A 17,403-nucleotide genomic window follows, 5' to 3' on the forward strand; every position below is an offset into this window, starting at 1 on the left:
CATGGAAGAGGGTAATTTTGAGAGTTTAAGAGAAAGCATGTGGGGATCCCTCCTTTGGGCTGCTGCCTGGATGCCTGGTTTGAAAATGCCACTTCCCCATTTGGAAAGAGGCAAATTGGGAACTCATGCAGGGGGCACAACAGGACTTCTTTGGAGGGGCAGGTAACTTTGCTCCCTCTTCATGGCATAACCCATTTCCCCCTATATAGCGAAACTTAACAGGGCCTTCTTGGTGGCCACTCCCAGACTGTGGAACTCCCTGCTGAGGGAGGCTAGGTTCACTCCCTCCTTACATTCCTTCCGCCAGCAGGCAAAGAGCTTTTTATTCAAGCAGGCCCTTGGAGTGTAAGCAAGTCGGTTGGGTTGGATGCTGCTTTTGTTGTGTTTTTAAGTGTTTTAATGCATTTGATTATTGTTTTAACTAAGATTTATTTATGATTGTAAGCTGCCTTGAGTGCCATTTTTCTTGGTAAGAAGGCAGAGTACAAATCAAATAAATAAAATAAATAAATAAAAAGTAAACAGCACAGGAATAACCAAGGTTGGAAAACCCAGTCCTTTGCCAAACAGACAGAAGACATACACGAGAGTCAGGTATTAAGGCTGTCAAGAATGACAAGGAACAAAGAATGGGGAAGTTACGGAGAGGGTTGTCCAACTTCTTGAACTGGTCCTGCTCCTGTGCCTTTGACAGGAAGTGAAGCTTTTCTTGGCAGAGAGGTAACAGTGATCGCAGGGGTGGAGTTCCACTTACTCCATTCATCTGTGTCCTGCCACTGCTAAGAGTAGCAGTGTCAGAAGACCAGCAGCAAGGTGCTATAACCAGTCCAGGAACCCACCAGAAGTAGAAAGCACCATTTTGGTGGTGATGGGGGGAGGGGAGGGCACAGCATATATTTCTGTGATCAAATCTTTGGGGAAAACCAAGCTCGCCTTCCCTTTGCTCTGTTATACAAATAGGCAAGGCACTGTCGTGGAGATTTAGGGAACAGGTGTTATTATGCACCTCTCCTCCTTCCTGCCATGCAATGCCAGATGTGCACAAAAGCAGCCTTTTACTCCCTCCCATCTCAGTGCGACCAGCAACAGAGTTCTCCCACACAGCCCCCCCAGTGCTTGTTGGCATCTGCTGAACCGGAATGGATGGAATCAGCGTTTCTGGCACTTAAGAACCAACATGGATCCAAACAAGACATTCAAAAACAAAAGAAAAAGGAGAAAAGACGTTCAAAGGAAGTTGCTAAGCAGGGGGAGGGGACCAGCCTTGCACTGGAGACAGGAAGGAGAGCTCTTGCCAGGGATGGAAAAGGAGGCACAGAACAATCACTGGAAATATTTTAAAGCAGTTCAAGAAAATTATACTTCACAACTTTAGACTTTTCAGAAGTTCCAAAGAGAAATAAGAACCACTCTTTATTTCATTCAAAGGACATGTGGCTTTCGACAGGTCTGGAGACAGAAGAGTAAAATCGTGGTCTACAGCTGCACAACATGCAGCATCCAAGCAGCGATTCCTGCGTTGCCACCTTGCGAAACAGGCAATATGGGAGGAGGAGGAACAGCTGTGCTTCCCTTTCTCCCACCGAAGTGATGAAACCTCCTCTCTTAGTGAGGTCACAGACAGAAGAGAAACTCCGTGGTCGCTCTGCAAACATGACGGACAGATCCATCTGTTAACGAGTCCTTGCTTTCCACAGGGGTTGCTTTGAAAGTGTCTGGTCCATGCTGAGATAAGAAAGTGCTGATTTTTTGAACTGGAAAAGATGGGCTGTTTGTTCCAGTCACAGGCCAACCCGCATGAAAGGAGGGAGGGAGGGAGGGAGGGATGGACTGTCCCCATGTACACTGGTTCACTTACCCAAGGCCACTTTTCTGCCTAGCTGGGACCTGGTAGCCATTAAGTCACTCTCCCCGCACCAAAGCATCCTAAAGGCACCCAGGGCCGTGCTATGAAAATAGTGCCGCTCAAAACATGTCGCCGTGTAAGACAAGGACCGCCTCTTGTCCACATCCCTAACTTGCGAGCACATTCAGAGTCTTTTCTTATCTTCTGTGCAAGCTTCATGGAAGCCTGTGGGGGGTGGAGGAGCTCTCCTGCCCCCGGCCCCACTCTTTTGGTTTTTACTCAAGTCGCACTGGAACTCTACGGAGTGGGGCAGGACGAGGCACCAGCGATGGCCAGCTTGGTGGGCTTATTTCTTGACGACTTGGATGACGTCTTCGTGCTCCATCAAGTGGCTGAGTCCTACTCGCTGGGGGCTGTACTTGGTGCTGGTTCCCTGGAAAGCCAAGAGAGGGTTTTAGCAGGTCCAGTTTGGGGGGATACAGAAGGCTGCCTCGCGCCAAGTCAGACCTCAGCTAGCCTGGCAACGTCTACTGTGATTGCCGGCGGATCTCCCTGGTGGGTGTCCCTCCCAGTCCTGCTCCCCAAGATCCTACGGCAGCAGGATGAGCTGCATCGTGAACTTCTCCTTCCTATGGAGGCGGCAACGGTATCATCATCTTGGCCAGAACCTAACTGGGCAACTTCAAAGGATTTCACAACCACAGGATGCTGTCCTGCAGCCTTCCCCAACCTGGCGCCCTCCAGATGTGTTCAACTACAATGCCCAGCACAGCCATGGCTATGCTGGCTGAGAATGATGGGAGTGGCAGTCCAACTCGGCTAAAGGGTGCCAGGTTGGGGAAGGCTGCTGGAACCCATCCACACCGCCCCAGCGTATGCCCGCTCGGTTGCGGCTGTGGCGGCAGCCACACCTGCCCAGGCCGCCCTGCTGCTTGTGGCCAAAGCTCTGCTGCCACACCCATGATCTGCGCGCCGAAGGGAAGCCCAGCGGGACCAGGCCGAGGAGGCGATTAGCCCAAGCCCACAAGCCCAGTGCCTCCGGGAAGCCCATTGGCACAGCAGCAGATGCTCTAGGAGCCTTTTCTGGCTGAGCGGAAACGCTCCAAATCAATAAAACGCACAAGGCCACCAACCCGGAAGCCAGCTGCCTGCCCCGTCTCGCCCCGACACTCACCCAAACCAAGGCATACTTGAACTGGCTGGCTAGCGTCCGGTGGATCCGATGGCACTGGAGGGAGAAAAAGTTCAGGTGCTGTGGGGGCATGGCAATCTCTGGCTCAGGCTCCCTTCCTGTACCCGCTGCTGGGGAGAACACCGCCATCCTCTCCCAAATGGCACGGAGGAGCGGCCGTCCCCCAGCCTGGTGCCCTCCAGATGTGTTGAAAAACAAGGCCCATCCACCCCAAGTGGCACGGCGGTGGGCTTTGCTCTCTCTGAACTTGCAGCTGCAGGGCAACCGCTTGGGCGCCTGGCCCCAAGTCCTCCCTCCCTGCTGCCGGGCAAAGCATCAGCATCGCCCTTGGTTCTGCTGGTGGAACGGCCTCCTCCTCCTCCCAGTCCCCAAGCCGAAGGCGGCGCTGGCTGTAGCTGTGACACCTCCGAGCTTGTTTGCATCGATGCCTTAATTGCCACGGCCCGGGGGAAGCAGCGACACATGGGAACAATGCAACGACGCTTGTTTGGAAACAGGGGGCCGGCTGGCTCACAGTGGCGACGCCTGGCTGCTTTGCCCCAGAGGGAGGAAGCGTCTGGCCAGATGCGATGCTGGCGTTTGGCTGGATCTTTGCGTGCAGGAGAATGAGACAGTAGAGTCCTCAAGTGGCGTAACGGACTGCACCACTTCCAGAGGCAGGCGCGTACAAGGGTCATGGCTCTGACTGTTCCTTTTCTCCCTGGCTGCCCCCGCTCCATAGGACCATAGGAGGCTGCCTTGTACCAGGCCGCCAACTCGCTCAGCACCGTCTGCTCTGACTGGCAGCAGCTTCCCAAGGTCATGGGCAGAGGGAGGCCTTATCCAACCCTCCTATCTGATACCCTGGGAACGGAACCTGAGACCCTCTGCATGCAGTTTATTTACTGATTTCATTTCTATCCTGCCCTTCTTCCAAGGAGCTCAGGGGGGCATACATGCTTTCTCTCCCCCCACCCCCTCACCAAACATACATGTTTTCTTGTCACAACAACCCTGCAAGGTAGATTAGGCTGAGAGATATAGTGACTGGCCCACAGTTACCCAGTGAGCTTCATGGCTGAGTGGGTATTTGAACCCTGACACTGCAACCACTACACCAGACTGGGCTATGGTCTCTTCCCTGTAAGCAGAAAGTAAGCACAGCAGGGAGGAGGCCTAACAAGAAACCTCTTCCTTGCAGTGTTGTTCTTCTTCTTGCATGGAGTTTGTTCTTTTAAAATGTAGAGGAGCACCCCAAAATGTAGGGGAGTCCCTTCCCCACCTGCAATCTGATGTGGCACGATCCATTTTACCACCTCCTTCTGCTATATGCATTGATGTAACTTTTGGTGCACAGGCAGTCAGCTAAGGGTGCAATCCTGTGCATGTTTAGACAGAAAACAGGCCTACAACTCCCAGCATTCCCCAGCCAGCAATCAAATACTTTTTTTCTGACTAACCATGCACAGGATTGTACCTTCAGCCTTCTTTTGGCGTGGAAACAGAGAGGATGCAAACACTTCCTCGCGTGCAACATGTCTCTCCTGGCTCTAGCCTTCCCAAGCTTGCACCTTCGAGATGTTTTGGACTACAACTCCCATTGACCCTGTCCACTGCTCATGCTGGCTGGGGCTGATGGGAGTTGAAGTCCAACAACTCTGGGGGGCAGCTGGTTGGGAAAAGCTGAACTGAGCAAAGCGACGACAGAAGATAGTTATTTCAACGCTCCACACACCAGCTCCCTTTTTGTAATTGGTAAGTTGTATATATAAAAATCCCCTTCATGGATCACTGCCTTGTTGTGGCGAAGGGGCTTGCGTAACTCAATGAAGCCATAAGCTATGCTGTGCAGGGCTACCCAAGACAGACTGGGTGGAGAGTTCTGACAAAGTGTGGTCCACTGGAGAAGGAAATGGCAACCCACTCCAGTATTCTTGCCAAGAAAACCCCATGGAACGTATCACAAGGCTAAAGGAGATGATGCCGGAAGATGAGCCCCTCAAGTCGGAAGGTGTCCAATATACTACTGGGGAAGAGCAGAGGGAATTTCCAAGTAGCGCCAGAAAGAGTGAAGCAGCTGGGCCAAAGCGGAAAGGACACTCAGCTGTGTATGTGCCTGGTGGTGAAAAGAAAGTTTGATGCTGTAATGAACAATATTGTTTAGGAACCTGGAATGTCAGATCAATGAATCAAGGTAAGCTGGAGGTGGTCAAACATGAGATGGCAAGATTGAACATCGACATCTTGGGAAGCAGCGAACTCAAATGGACAAGCATGGGCGAATTTAATTCAGGTGACCATCATATTTACTACTGTGGGCAAGAATCCCTTAGAAGAAATGGAGTAGCACTCATAGTCAACAAAAGGGTGGGAAAAGCAGTACCGGGACACAATCTCAAAAACGATAGAATGATCTCAGTACGAATCCAAGGCAAACCATTCAACATCACAGTAATTCAAGTCTATGCCCCAACAACTGATGCTGAAGAAGCTGAGGTTGAACGGTTCTATGAAGACCTACAACACCTTCTAGAACTAACACCAAAAAAAGATGTCCCCTTCATCCTAGGGGATTGGAATGCTAAAGTAGGAAGTCAAGAAATCACCGGGATAACAGGCAAGCATGGCCTTGGTGTACAAAATGAAGCAGGACAAAAGCGAATAGAGTTTTGCCACGAGAACACGCTGATCATAGCAAACACTCTTTTCCAACAGCACAAGAGGCGACTCTACACGTGGACATCACCAGATGGTCAATATCAAAATCAGATTGATTATGTCCTTTGCAGCCAAAGATGGAGAAGCTCTTTACAGTCAGTCAAAACAAGACCTGGAGATGACTGTGGCTCAGATCATGAGCTGCTTCTTGCAAAAGTTCGGCTGAAATTGAAGGTATGACCTAAGTCATATCCCTTATGACTATACAGTGGAGGTGAAGAATAGATTTAAGGGAATAGACCTGATAGACAGAGTGCCTGAGGAACTATGTACGGAGGTCCATAACATTGTTCAGGAGGCAGCAACTAAATCCATCCCAAAGAAAAAGAAATGCAAGAAAGCAAAGTGGCTGTCTGATGAGGCTTTACAAGTAGCTGAGGAAAGAAGGAAAGCGAAAAGCAAGGGAGAAAGGGGAAGATATATCCAACTGAATGCAGAGTTCCAGAGAATAGCAAGGAGAGACAAGAAGGCCTTCTTAAAAGAACAATGCAAAGAAATCGAGGAAAACAATAGAATGGGAAAGACTAGAGATCTTTTCAAGAAAATCGGAGATCTCAAGGGAATGTTTTGTGCAAAGATGGGCATGATAAAGGACAAAGAAGGCAGGGACTAACAGAAGCAGATGAGATTAAGAAGAGGTGGAAAGAATACACAGAAGAACTATACAGGAAAGATCTGAATGTCCCTGATAGCCATGATAGTGCGGTCACTGAACTTGAGCCGGACATCCTCGAGAGTGAAGTCAAGTGGGCCTTAGGAAGCGTTAATAACAACAAAGCTAGCGGAGATGACAGTATTCCAGCTGAGCTATTTAAGATCCTAAAAGATGATGCTGTTAAAGTGCTGCACTCAATATGCCAACAAATTTGGAACACTCAGCGGTGGCCACAAGACTGGAAAAGGTCAGTTTACATTCCAATTCCAAAGCAGGGCAATGCCGAAGAGTGTTCAAACTACGTACAATTGCGCTCATTTCACATGCCAGCAAGGTGATGCTCAAAATTCTACAAGCTAGGCTTCAGCAGAGTGTGAACCGAGAACTACCGGAAGTACAAGCTCGGGTTCAAAGAGGCAGGGGAACTAGAGATCAAATCGCCAACATTCGCTGGATCATGGAGAAAGCAAGAGAATTCCAGAAAAACATCCATTTCTGCTTCATTGACTACGTTAAAGCCTTTGATTGTGTGGATCACAACAAACTGTGGCAAATTCTGAAAGAGATGGGAGTACCAGACCACCTAACCTGTCTCCTGAGAAACCTGTACGAGGGTCAAGAAGCAACAGTAAGAACCAGACATTACGTACGAACCGGTAAGAACCGGACTGTAGCGATGAAATTAAAAGACACTTGCTCCTTGGGAGGAAAGCTATGGCAAACCTAGACAGCGTAGTAAGAAGCAGAGACATCACCTTGCCGACAAAGGTCCATATAATCAAAGCTATGGTTTTCCCAGTAGTAATGTATGGCTGTGAGAGCTGGACTATAAGGAAGGCTGAGCGCCGAAGAATCGATGCTTTTGAACTGTGGTGCTGGAGAAGACTCTTATGAGTCCCCTGGACTGCAAGGAGGTCAAATCAGTCCATCCTAAAGGAAATCAACCCTGAGTGCTCATTGGAAGGACAGATACTGAAGCTGAAGCTCCAATATTTTGGCCACCTAATGCGAAGAGAAAACTCCCTGGAAAAGACCCTGATGCTGGGAAACATTGAAGGCAAAAGGAGAAGGGGACGGCAGAGTATGAGATGGCTAGATAGCATCACCGATGCAATGAATATGGACTTGAGCACGCTCCGGGAGAGAGCAGAGGACAGGAAGGCCTAGCATGCTATGGTCCATGGGGTCACGAAGAGTCGGACACAACCTAATGACTGAACAACAACAATATATAAAAATAAAGTATCTCAGCATCATCCCAGTTCTGATCGTCAACGTTCCTCTGTCACAATGGATCCAGATTTTCGGGAACTCCCTACTGCAACAGTCGATTGGGGAACTACAAGCAGCTCCAGGAAATCACAGAACCCTTTCTCTCTCTCCCCCCGCCCCCTGTTTTCAATAGTTTAAGAGGAAGGCTGGATGACGGAGGTCATGGATGGGACAGAGTTTGGACTAGATGACCTCTGGGGAACCCTCTGGAGCTCTAGGACTCGATGCTCACCACATGCTCTACGGAGGCCCCTTTCCGCAGAATGATGGCATCGGAGAAGTCTGGTCTCTCTACAAGGAACAGAGATTGGGGGAGAGAAGGAGAGAGAAAACAGTCTGGTTACTAGGGAACTAGAAACTTGGGGGCTCCTACCTCCCCCTTAATCCCCAATATTTTCAGAGCTATGTTCCATCTGACTCGGCAGCCTGCAGGGCAACTTACGTCCTCTTTTCTTAGTGAAGATACAGGTAAGGGCCAGGTATTCCCACAGCATTTCCAGCAGGTAGTCCAGGTTCAACTTCATGCCGCAGCTGAAGACAGACACACAAAGGTTCCATGTGGGGCTACTCCTGAACAGAGCTCAGAAGCTTCAGTTAGTGCAGAACAGAGCAGCAAGGCTGCTTACTGGGACTGGCCGTTTCTAACATATTGCTCCAGCGGTGCCTCAGCTGCACTGGTTGCCAGAGTCTCCAGGCCCGATTCAAAGTGTCGGTCCTGACCTTGAAAGCCCTACACAGCTTAGGAACCCAGGCTACCTAAAGGAGCGCCTTCTCCCATATGTTCCTGCCCAACTGCCAAGACCATCTCCAGAGGCTCTTCCCTGGGGGCTGCCACCCACAATGGAGCCTTCTCTGTAGTGGCCCCACCGTCTATGGGATGCCCTTCCCAGGGTGATCAATCTGGCATCTTCACTGTGTAGGTTTAGACGTCAGGATAAAACCGCCTTCTTCCAGCAGGAATATAATTTTTAATCTGTTGCTTGCTCTCATTATTAACTTTACTTCTGGCTCTTTAATATTTTAAATATTTTAATATTTTCATTATTGTATTTATTGTTTGGGTTGTTTATTGTGGTTTTGATTTTTTATGATTGTAAACCGACCCAAGTGCAGTTTGGCAGCATGTAAATATAACAATGAAATATCAGTCAATGGCAGCAGTCATGACTCTGGTTCCAAAGAGCTCATTGCACCAAGTGCTATGAAGTTTAAGCCAACCACGCACTGTCATGTAGAGGCAGGGTTCGGGGGCTCATCTTACCTGATCACAACACTATGGGGTTTCCGAGCCAGGCGATCTACCTCCTCCATAGAGATCTGATCGATTTTGTTATAAACCTATATCAAAAGATGGAGAGGAAAGGAAAGGAATATCAACACAGCAAAAAGAGAGTAAATTCCTTCCGCTGCACCACGCTCTCAAACTCCTTGGAGCAGGGATGTTGGAGCTGATGCTGTTACTCGTTAAAACGCCATGTACGCTGGTCATGCTACATAACCACAGCACATTTGGTAAGAAAGCAGGTACAGCAATTATCCTTTGTAGCTTTCAGTACTGATTACGAGATTGAAACAGAAAGGAGTCATATACAAGAGAGCTGCTCCAATTCAAAAAGTATCCAAATGATACTGAAGGCAGCTAATTTGGGGGGTTGGAAAGCAATCAGGCTTCTCAAGTTTTCAGCTTTTGTTCTCTAGAGGCGTTTTCCTTTTCAACTTTTTTCAGAGAGAGCGGGTTCTCTTCCTTCACTTATATTTTGCCCGCATGCTATTTTCGTATCCATAAGGGCTAGGATCTTGGCTTTTTCTTTTTCAAAGCCTAGCTTCTCAAGTTTACTGGCATCGGCGTGGAATTGCAGGACATACACAACTCCAGCCAGGGGTTTCTTGCAGACAATAACTGATCTAGTGCACAGGGAAAGGGCGCTCTCCAGGTAAGATCTTCTGACTCAGATTGCACACAGGTACTCTGTAACTGTCACAGAACCTGGGGATTTGGCAGCAGAGTTAGCCAGGGGAGGTAAATGAGATTTCCAAGCACCGAGGGGACCCCCCCCCCCTATTTATTTATCCCGCTCCTTTTTGTTAAAGAACAAAACGTCTCTCAAGGTACTCACGTAAAGGCAGGGCATGTACACCCTGTTGCCGACAATCACGTCGATGAACTCATCAGGTGTGCAGTCTTCCCTGAGCAGCACCTCTGCATTGAAGATTTCTTAGGCGGGCAGAGTTAAGGTTAAACGTATTCTAGAGAGCCGGCGCATTATGGCAACGTTGGACTAGGACTGCCGAGACCCAGGTTCAAATCCCCACTTGGCCACGAAGCTTGCTGGGTGACCTAGGGCCAGTCACTCTCTCGCAGGTAAGCCTACCCTCAGCACATCCTTGGCTTCAAGGAGATCATTAGAACAGGCTTGTAAATAGCTACTCATTTGGTGGCCTGTGGGAAGGAAAGAGGAACGCTGGAACATGGGAAGAGGTGTTGCATGAAGGCTAGCATTGTTTACTCTGGCTGGCTGTGCCTCTCCTGATGTTGGGCAGAAATAGGTGTCCCTCCCCACCCCCACAATCACTTGCTGCCTGATTGCTTTAACTGGAGACGTCAGGGACTGAACCTGGGACCTTCTGGGTGCAAAGCAGGGGCTCGTACCATGGAGCTACAGCCCCGTTCCTGCTTACTCAGGTCATTACCAACAAGTTTATGAAGGCGCAATTACAGAAAAGGGAGAGGACCTTTCCTGCTGTGGCCCCCCGGCTGTGGAATGAGTTCCCTGGAGAGGTTCGCCTGGCGCCTACGTTGTTCTCCTTCTGGTGCCAGGTGAAGACCTTTTTATTCTCCCAGTATTTTAGCATTTTAGCTTCCTAATCTTTTAGCTCTGGTGTTTTAAATCTGTATTTTAAATCTCTTCATTGCTGCTACATTTTTATTCTGGTTGTAATGTTATATTGTGGTTTTAGGCTTTCATATTTTATATTATTTTATGCTGCACTCCGTGGTTTTAATTTTTGTGAACTGCCCAGAGAGCTTTGGTTATTGGGCGGTATAGAAATGAAATAAATAAAATAATAATAATAAATTAAAAATCATACAAATTGTGCCCTGAACACCTGGCTCAGAAAGGCAGCCATCAGGAGGTGCCAGGAAAAGGATACTGTATTCGTGGAGGATGAGCTGCACCAGCTTCTCGGAGCACTGGGTCAGTGTCACCGTGGAGTTGAAGGAGATGCCACCACCCTTCTTTGGCTGGAAGACAGGAGACAGACTTGGTTAGGGTAGCCCTCATATGCCGCAGGTTTCCCATCCCTGCTTTCAATGGGAATGTCGCAAACTGAACCTGGATGTGTTCTGTCTCCAGGCCATGGCCCCTTCCCAGCTCTCAGGGCTCCCGCATCTCACCTTGAAGTAGATGTTGGGCTTATTTTTGTTCAGACGGATGCCCACCGATTCCAGTTCCTTTTCTAACAGAGCTCTGCGGGACACAGGAGGGACAGTGAATCACAAGGAGCCATCAAGTAACTGGGCCAAATAAAACACTGCACGTGTTATTTAGACAACAGGCTGCCCGCTTTCCTGCCGACACTGACCTCTGCACTTCCCCCTTTGTAGCATCCAGCATCATGATGACGACATCTGAAGTCCGGGCCACGGCGATCACTTGGCGCCCTCGGCCTTTCCCTGTGGAGCAAAGGAGAAAGAGGGTTGGGGTTACCTGTGGCCACAGCAAGAGACTGAGAAGCCAAATGGTGCCAGAAGCGTCTCCAGAAGTGACAAATAATCCCTGATCGTTCACAAACAATCCCTGACTGTTTACAAATAATCCCTGACTGTTTACAAATAATCCCTGACTGTTTACAAATAATCCCTGACTGTTTACAAGGGGGTGGGATGTTGATCGGATTCTTTTTACCCTGTCTTTTGATCCCAAGGAAGCTTACACAATACATAATTATGGCAGGGCTGCTACTTTATCTCTTCCACACACAGCCTTCCCTTGGGGTAGCATATTCTCCTACCGCCTTTCACATGGTTCTGCGGTCCATTGCCTGGAAGCATCTTCTTATCCCAAGAGCATCTTCCCAAGACAACAAGTCTTTCCACTGTCCCAGGGCAGAGAGGGAGAGCAGCTGGGCCTCAGGTGAGCTGCTGAGCAATGGCAGCTGGGTATTTCACTGACTGGCTACACACTCCTTAGTCCCTGTCCCTCTGCAGGACTGAAGGTCTTTTCATTGTCCAAGGACAGAAAGGGAGGAAGCAGTGGCAGCACCTGAACCCAACAGATGGGGTAACACCTTACCAGAAATCTCAAACTAGCAACTACTATGCTGACACATGTCCACTTTCAACATGAGGACTAGAAATCAGATTCTCTCTCTCCGCTTCTTTTTCTGGTTTGATATGAGAGGTGTCCAAATATCAGAGAGGAAGGTTATGACTAGGGATGTCACAGAAATCCTCAACGGATTCACATGCAGTTGAATTTCTATGAATCTGACCACGGGATTCCGCAGCAAACTGGCTTTTTCCGAGCTGCGTGGACTTGCGGACCAGTTTTTTATTTTCTGGAACTGTACACAAATTTAGTTGTACAAAAATATGAAAAGAAAAAGAAAACACGAGCCAAAAATGCACATTTCCCCCCTAGACTAAAGTGTGAAAATGCAGATTTGGGGGGACTGGCACATTTCCAGAAGTGCTCAGTTGCAGAAGTTTGGGAAATCGAGAAAAAACGATTCCATCGATGAGCGGATGGTGGAAGGAAAGACGCCTGGCAATCCACACAACACAGATGGAATGGATTTAACAAAATCTGGACATCTCTAGTTATAATGACCAAGGGGGTGGATGGTGAAGCCTCAGTAAATCCCTCTGTGGAATAAAACGGGATCATCAAGGAAATGCCACAGTAAATACAGCACTAGCAATTAAAAGGCAGAATGAGACCCCCACCTTGAGCAGCTCCTTCAATGATCCCAGGCAGATCTAGAAGCTGGATGTTGGCTCCTTTGTACTGTAAAAAAAGAAGAAAAAGAGTCATACGGTAGGGACTCCACCACTTAGTCACGCAGAACATTTCCCCACCACCCTGCCCCACAAATGCCAGTATCACAAGTTCTGAAAACCCAGCCAGCCAGATCATCCGACTTTCTCCTTTTAAAAATCAATTTCACAAATAACCATTGCTCGTTTGCAATGCTCTGACTGCACAGATGCATACATTTCACTACGGGATCTACGGGTTAATTTAGAAATGTATAAGGGCACAATCTTATGTATGTTTAGAAAGAAAAATCCCACTGTTCCCAGCATTCCCCAGCCAGCATATTTCTGTCGAAACACGCATAGGACTGTGGCTTAAGACGCTTTTCCAACAGAGGCTGCAAAAACAGTTCACAATATTTTATTTATTACATTCTATACAGCCCAACAGCCGAAATTCTTTGGGCAGTTCACAACAATTAAAGCGATAAAATACAACATAATAAAATACAATTTAAAAGTATAAAACGAACATAAAAAACAAAATAAAACCTAATAGCAGTGCAAAGATTTAATATATGGTAACGGATTTAAAACAACAAAACCTGAAAGACTAAAACGCTTGGGACAATAAGGTCTTCAACTGGGGCTGAAAAGAGCACAACACAGGCGACAGGTGAGCCTCTCTGGGAAGCTCACAATACAAGTAAAACTATCTTACAATATTATTTTATCCAAAGTAAAGAAATGCACAGATGGAAGGGCGGGGGATTGGCAGGCATAAAAGATTCTGATGCCAGAGGCAAAAAAACAACAACTAAAAAAGGGACCCATCTGCAGTAATAATAAAAACCATACTAATTAAAGAACTGCCTTTCTTGTCCTTTCATGCAACTGTATGAGGTGGCTACCATGCTCTGCCCCATGGTTAAGGCCAGCCCATGATAAAATTGGGGGCTCAGACCTATTTCAGAACAACGCTTTGTAGCTCTCTGTGCACAGGTGCCAGAAAACCTGATGGCAGAAGAGGAAGTCCCAAGCTTCAGAATGCCTCTAGGACAGGCCTGCAGAGCCTGGAACTGGGAGGGCCCGTAGCTCAGTAGCAAAGGACCTGCTTTCCATGAAGAAGATCCCAGGTTTGATCTCCAGCAGCATCTTGAGGCAGGGCTGGAAAAATTCCTGCCTGAAACCCCGGACAGCCGCAGCTGCCGGCCAGTGTCGACAATACTGGGCTAGATGGACCAAGGGTCTGACACAGTATAGGCCAGCTTCCTATAGATCTCCAGGTAGGGCTAAAAAAGAATCCTGCCTGACACCCTGGATAGCCATGGCTGCCAGCCAACGTCGACAATACTGGGCTAGATGGACCCAAGGTCTGACTCAGTATAAGGCAGCTTCCCATGTTCCTAACCCACCACGCTGAATGCAGTGCCCCATGAGCTTAGCAACTTCCCATTTTCACAATCCCGGACAGGCAACTAAACCAGGATGTTGACTGAACACTTGGAGCGCCACCAAAGATGTCTGATGGGCCACAGGTCTACTCTGGGTGCATCCTGAAGACAGAACCTCATATCACCACTTGGCCTTCCCGGGTTTAACGTTTGGCAAACTTGAAGATGTGACTTGGACTGCCCTTGAAATATAAGGAACTTCTCATTTTAAAAGAAACTCAGACATTACGAAAGACAGAGCAGTCCCCGATGCTTGCATCCACATACTCGACATTGTCCATACCAATCCCCACCCCCCAGCAAAGGACAATCCAGTGGAATTGCACTGACCTCGATGACTCCAGGAATACACGTTAATGTGGTGAATTCGTATGAAGCAGCCTCGCTGGCCGTGGAAGTCATTAAACTCAGAAACGTGGACTGAAAGGGAAACCAAATGCATTAGCAGCAGCAGGGCTTATATCACAAGGGACGGAAACGCCATGTGGCTGTGAGAAATGAATGGGTCGGCTAATGTGAACCTCCATTTGAGTTATAAGGCAACTGTTCTAGGCTGCATTTCCAAATTTATTGCTGGTTTACCGACGGAAGGACTGGGAAATATGCCTGCATTGCTCTAAGCAGTGGCTCATTCTTTCCCTTGTCTTTTTAAACGTACTTTATTGAAGAAAAACATTTAAATATTAAAAGCAGAAAAGTACATAGAACAGTGAAAGCATAAAACATCTTTAGATATATTAACAGATAGAAAAATGTATTGCGTAAAGCAGATAAAGTATTTTCCATTTACGGAAGAAATAAAATTACCTTAAGTATGCATTAGCATTCATCTCCCCTCCAGTAACTTTGTTCTTCGTAAAACCCAAACTACGTCCTACAATCCCTTTCTCCTCTGCTGCTTCCTATCACTGGAATTCTGTACCTCCTGGCTTCCATCTGGCTCCTTCCACTGCTCTGTTTAAAATGCCACTTCAACACTCATCTCTTCACTCTAGCACTCTCCCTGATCTTACTCGTATACTTTTCCCTTCTTTTCTGTGCGTTTAATCTGTCAATTATAAGGCCAAGGCTTTCTTTAAAAGGGAGGAAAAAAGCAACGGACACAGGAACAGCAATTCTCCACTTGTCACTGACCTTACCCACAGAGGGGAAACCAATCAATGCCACCCGGGCATCTCCAGATTTCATCACATCGAAGCCTTCGCCTTTGCCCGCAGCCGATTTTGAAGGCTCTAACAGCTGAGCTCTGTACTTTGCAAGTTTTGCCTTCAGCAGACCAAGGTGGTACTCGGTAGCTAGAACATAAAAGGAAAAGCAACACACACGTCTAGTCAGAACCATATCAGTAACAGGTGAACTAGTGGAGTTGGTGTATGATTACCTGGACACATTTTAATTGGGCTTTCAGCCGGGATAAGGGACTGAGACAACATTGTTGACCTTGGTGAATGATTTATGGCAGGAACTGAATGTGGAGGATGGGGTGGAAGAGCACAAAAGTATTAGTTCTCTTGGACTTCTTGGTGGCCTTCGATACCATCAACCATGGTATCCCTGGGAACATTTTGCAGTGGCTCTGTTCCTTTTTGTTGGGCTGAGTCCCAAAGGTGATGCTGGGGGATTACTGTTCAACTCTACGGCCTTTCGCCTGTGGCGTCCCACAGGGTTCTACCTTGCTCCGCATGCTGTTTAATATCTACATGAAACCATTGGGAGAGGTCATTCAGTGTTTGGGAGTAAGGTGCCACCAATATGCTGATGACACCCAGCTCTATTGCTCTTTGTCACTTAACACCAAGGAAGCAGCTGAAGCTCTGGAATGTGGGTTTGATAATGGGCTGGATGAAGGCGAACAAGCTGAGGTTAAACCCAGACAAGACAGAGATGTTACTGCTCAGTAGATAGCCTGACTCGGGGATTCTGGAAGGAGTTGTGCTCCCTCTGAAAGATCAGGTCTGTAGCTTCTTTGCTGTCCCTAGATCTTCAGTTGGTGGTGGTGGCAAAGAGTATGTTTGCACAGTTACTCTTGGTGTGCCAGCTATGACCCTTCCTGAGTCAGCCTGACTTGGCAACATTACCCATGCCTTGGTTACATCATGCTTAGACTACTGGAATAAAGTCTCCATGGGGCTACCCCTGAAGAGTGTCCAGAAACTTCAATTGGTGCAAAATGCAAGAGTTAGGCTGGTGCACATATCAGGACCATATTACACACATCCTGAAAGACCTGCGCTAGTTACCAATTGCTTTCCAGACACAATTCAAGGTGTTGGTTTTCACCTGTAAAGCCCTAAACAGCTTAGGGCCTGTCTATCTAAGGAACCACCTGTCTGGGTATTACGAACGGCAGGAGAGGCCGTCTTGAGGGTGCCACAACCCACAGAGACCTGCCTGGAGGGAACCTGTGGCCCGCCAGATGGCCTGGTGGTACAGCCCCTGCTTTGCATGCAGAAGGATCCAAGTTTGATCCCTGGCAGCACCTCCAGGTGGGGCTGGAAAAATTCCTGCCTGAAACCCTGGAGAGCCACTGCCGTCAGTCAGTGTCGGCAATACTGGGCTAGATGGGCCCAGGGTCTGATTCGGTATCAGGAACCTTCCTGTATAAGGAACTGAGGGGCATGCGTGAAAGAGCTTTCTCTTGAATTAATCCCAAATTATGGGCTGTGCTCCCTCAAGAGTGCTGGACTGGGGCACAGGAGGCCCGGGTTCTAGTCCCCACTTGGCCATGAAGCTCCCTGGGTGACTCTCCGCCTAACCTACCTCACAGGGTTGTTGTGAGGATAAATGGAGAGGAGGTGGACCATGTAAGCCGCCTCGGGTTCCCTGCAGGGGGGGAAACAGACAGGATATAACTGTAACCATAAGCAGGGAAAGCTTCGCCCGTTGAACTCCTGCCTGCCAGGGAGGGACTTAGAGGCGCATGAGCCCGGCGGGGCCACCAGCCTCCGCCCCGCGCCCGGGAGCCACACCTTTGTTCTTCTGCGTCCGGGCGATCTCCTTCTCGATCTCCGCGATCTTCTCCAGGATCCCCATCGTGGCGCGCCGGGCCGAGAAGCTGCGCGGCCGACCAGCGGGGTGGACGGGCTGCTCCGGAAGCGGTGGCGGCGACCCCCGGAAGCGGTTCCCGGGAGGTCCAGCGCTCTCATGCGTCCCCCGCCAACCAGCGCCGGAGTCCTCTGGTTCCGCCCTTGCTGCGAAGGGAGGGGAAGGGAGGGGAGGGCAAGACTCTCCCACGGCCGCCGCGGGGGACAGGAAGGCGGGACACACACGCCCCCTCCCTCGGGCTCCCGGCTCAAACTCAGGCTCCTT

At 48.7% G+C, this 17,403-nt stretch overlaps 1 protein-coding gene across 4 annotated transcripts; it reads right to left on the minus strand.

Moving 5' to 3' along the window:
- Positions 1 to 1,387: 1,387 nt before the first annotated feature.
- DRG2 (developmentally regulated GTP binding protein 2) lies at positions 1,388 to 17,185 on the minus strand. 4 transcript variants are annotated; one of them, XR_014785491.1, is made up of 15 exons: positions 17,064 to 17,185; positions 16,855 to 16,917; positions 15,229 to 15,389; positions 14,425 to 14,514; positions 12,611 to 12,671; positions 11,248 to 11,338; positions 11,060 to 11,132; positions 10,816 to 10,906; positions 9,780 to 9,877; positions 8,924 to 9,000; positions 8,105 to 8,193; positions 7,895 to 7,953; positions 3,021 to 3,074; positions 1,859 to 2,279; positions 1,388 to 1,725 (listed from the first exon to the last, which is right to left on the minus strand). XR_014785491.1 is itself a non-coding variant. In XM_084818152.1 (14 exons), exons 3-14 carry the CDS (start codon positions 15,280 to 15,282, stop codon positions 2,193 to 2,195), a joined length of 924 nt encoding a protein of 307 aa, XP_084674278.1. In that variant the 5' UTR covers positions 15,283 to 15,389; positions 16,855 to 16,917; positions 17,064 to 17,185; the 3' UTR covers positions 1,388 to 2,192. The 4 variants fall into 4 exon arrangements, 2 of the variants coding, with proteins under 2 accessions (XP_084674278.1, XP_084674277.1); XR_014785490.1 differs by lacking the exon at positions 16,855 to 16,917; XM_084818152.1 differs by having other exon boundaries at positions 1,388 to 2,279.
- Positions 17,186 to 17,403: the final 218 nt, after the last annotated feature.

Source organism: Heloderma suspectum, chromosome 12, assembly GCF_057233095.1.
Source record: "Heloderma suspectum isolate Gila_16-S chromosome 12, 16-S_ref, whole genome shotgun sequence".
In the NCBI taxonomy this organism is placed as follows: domain Eukaryota; kingdom Metazoa; phylum Chordata; class Lepidosauria; order Squamata; family Helodermatidae; genus Heloderma; species Heloderma suspectum.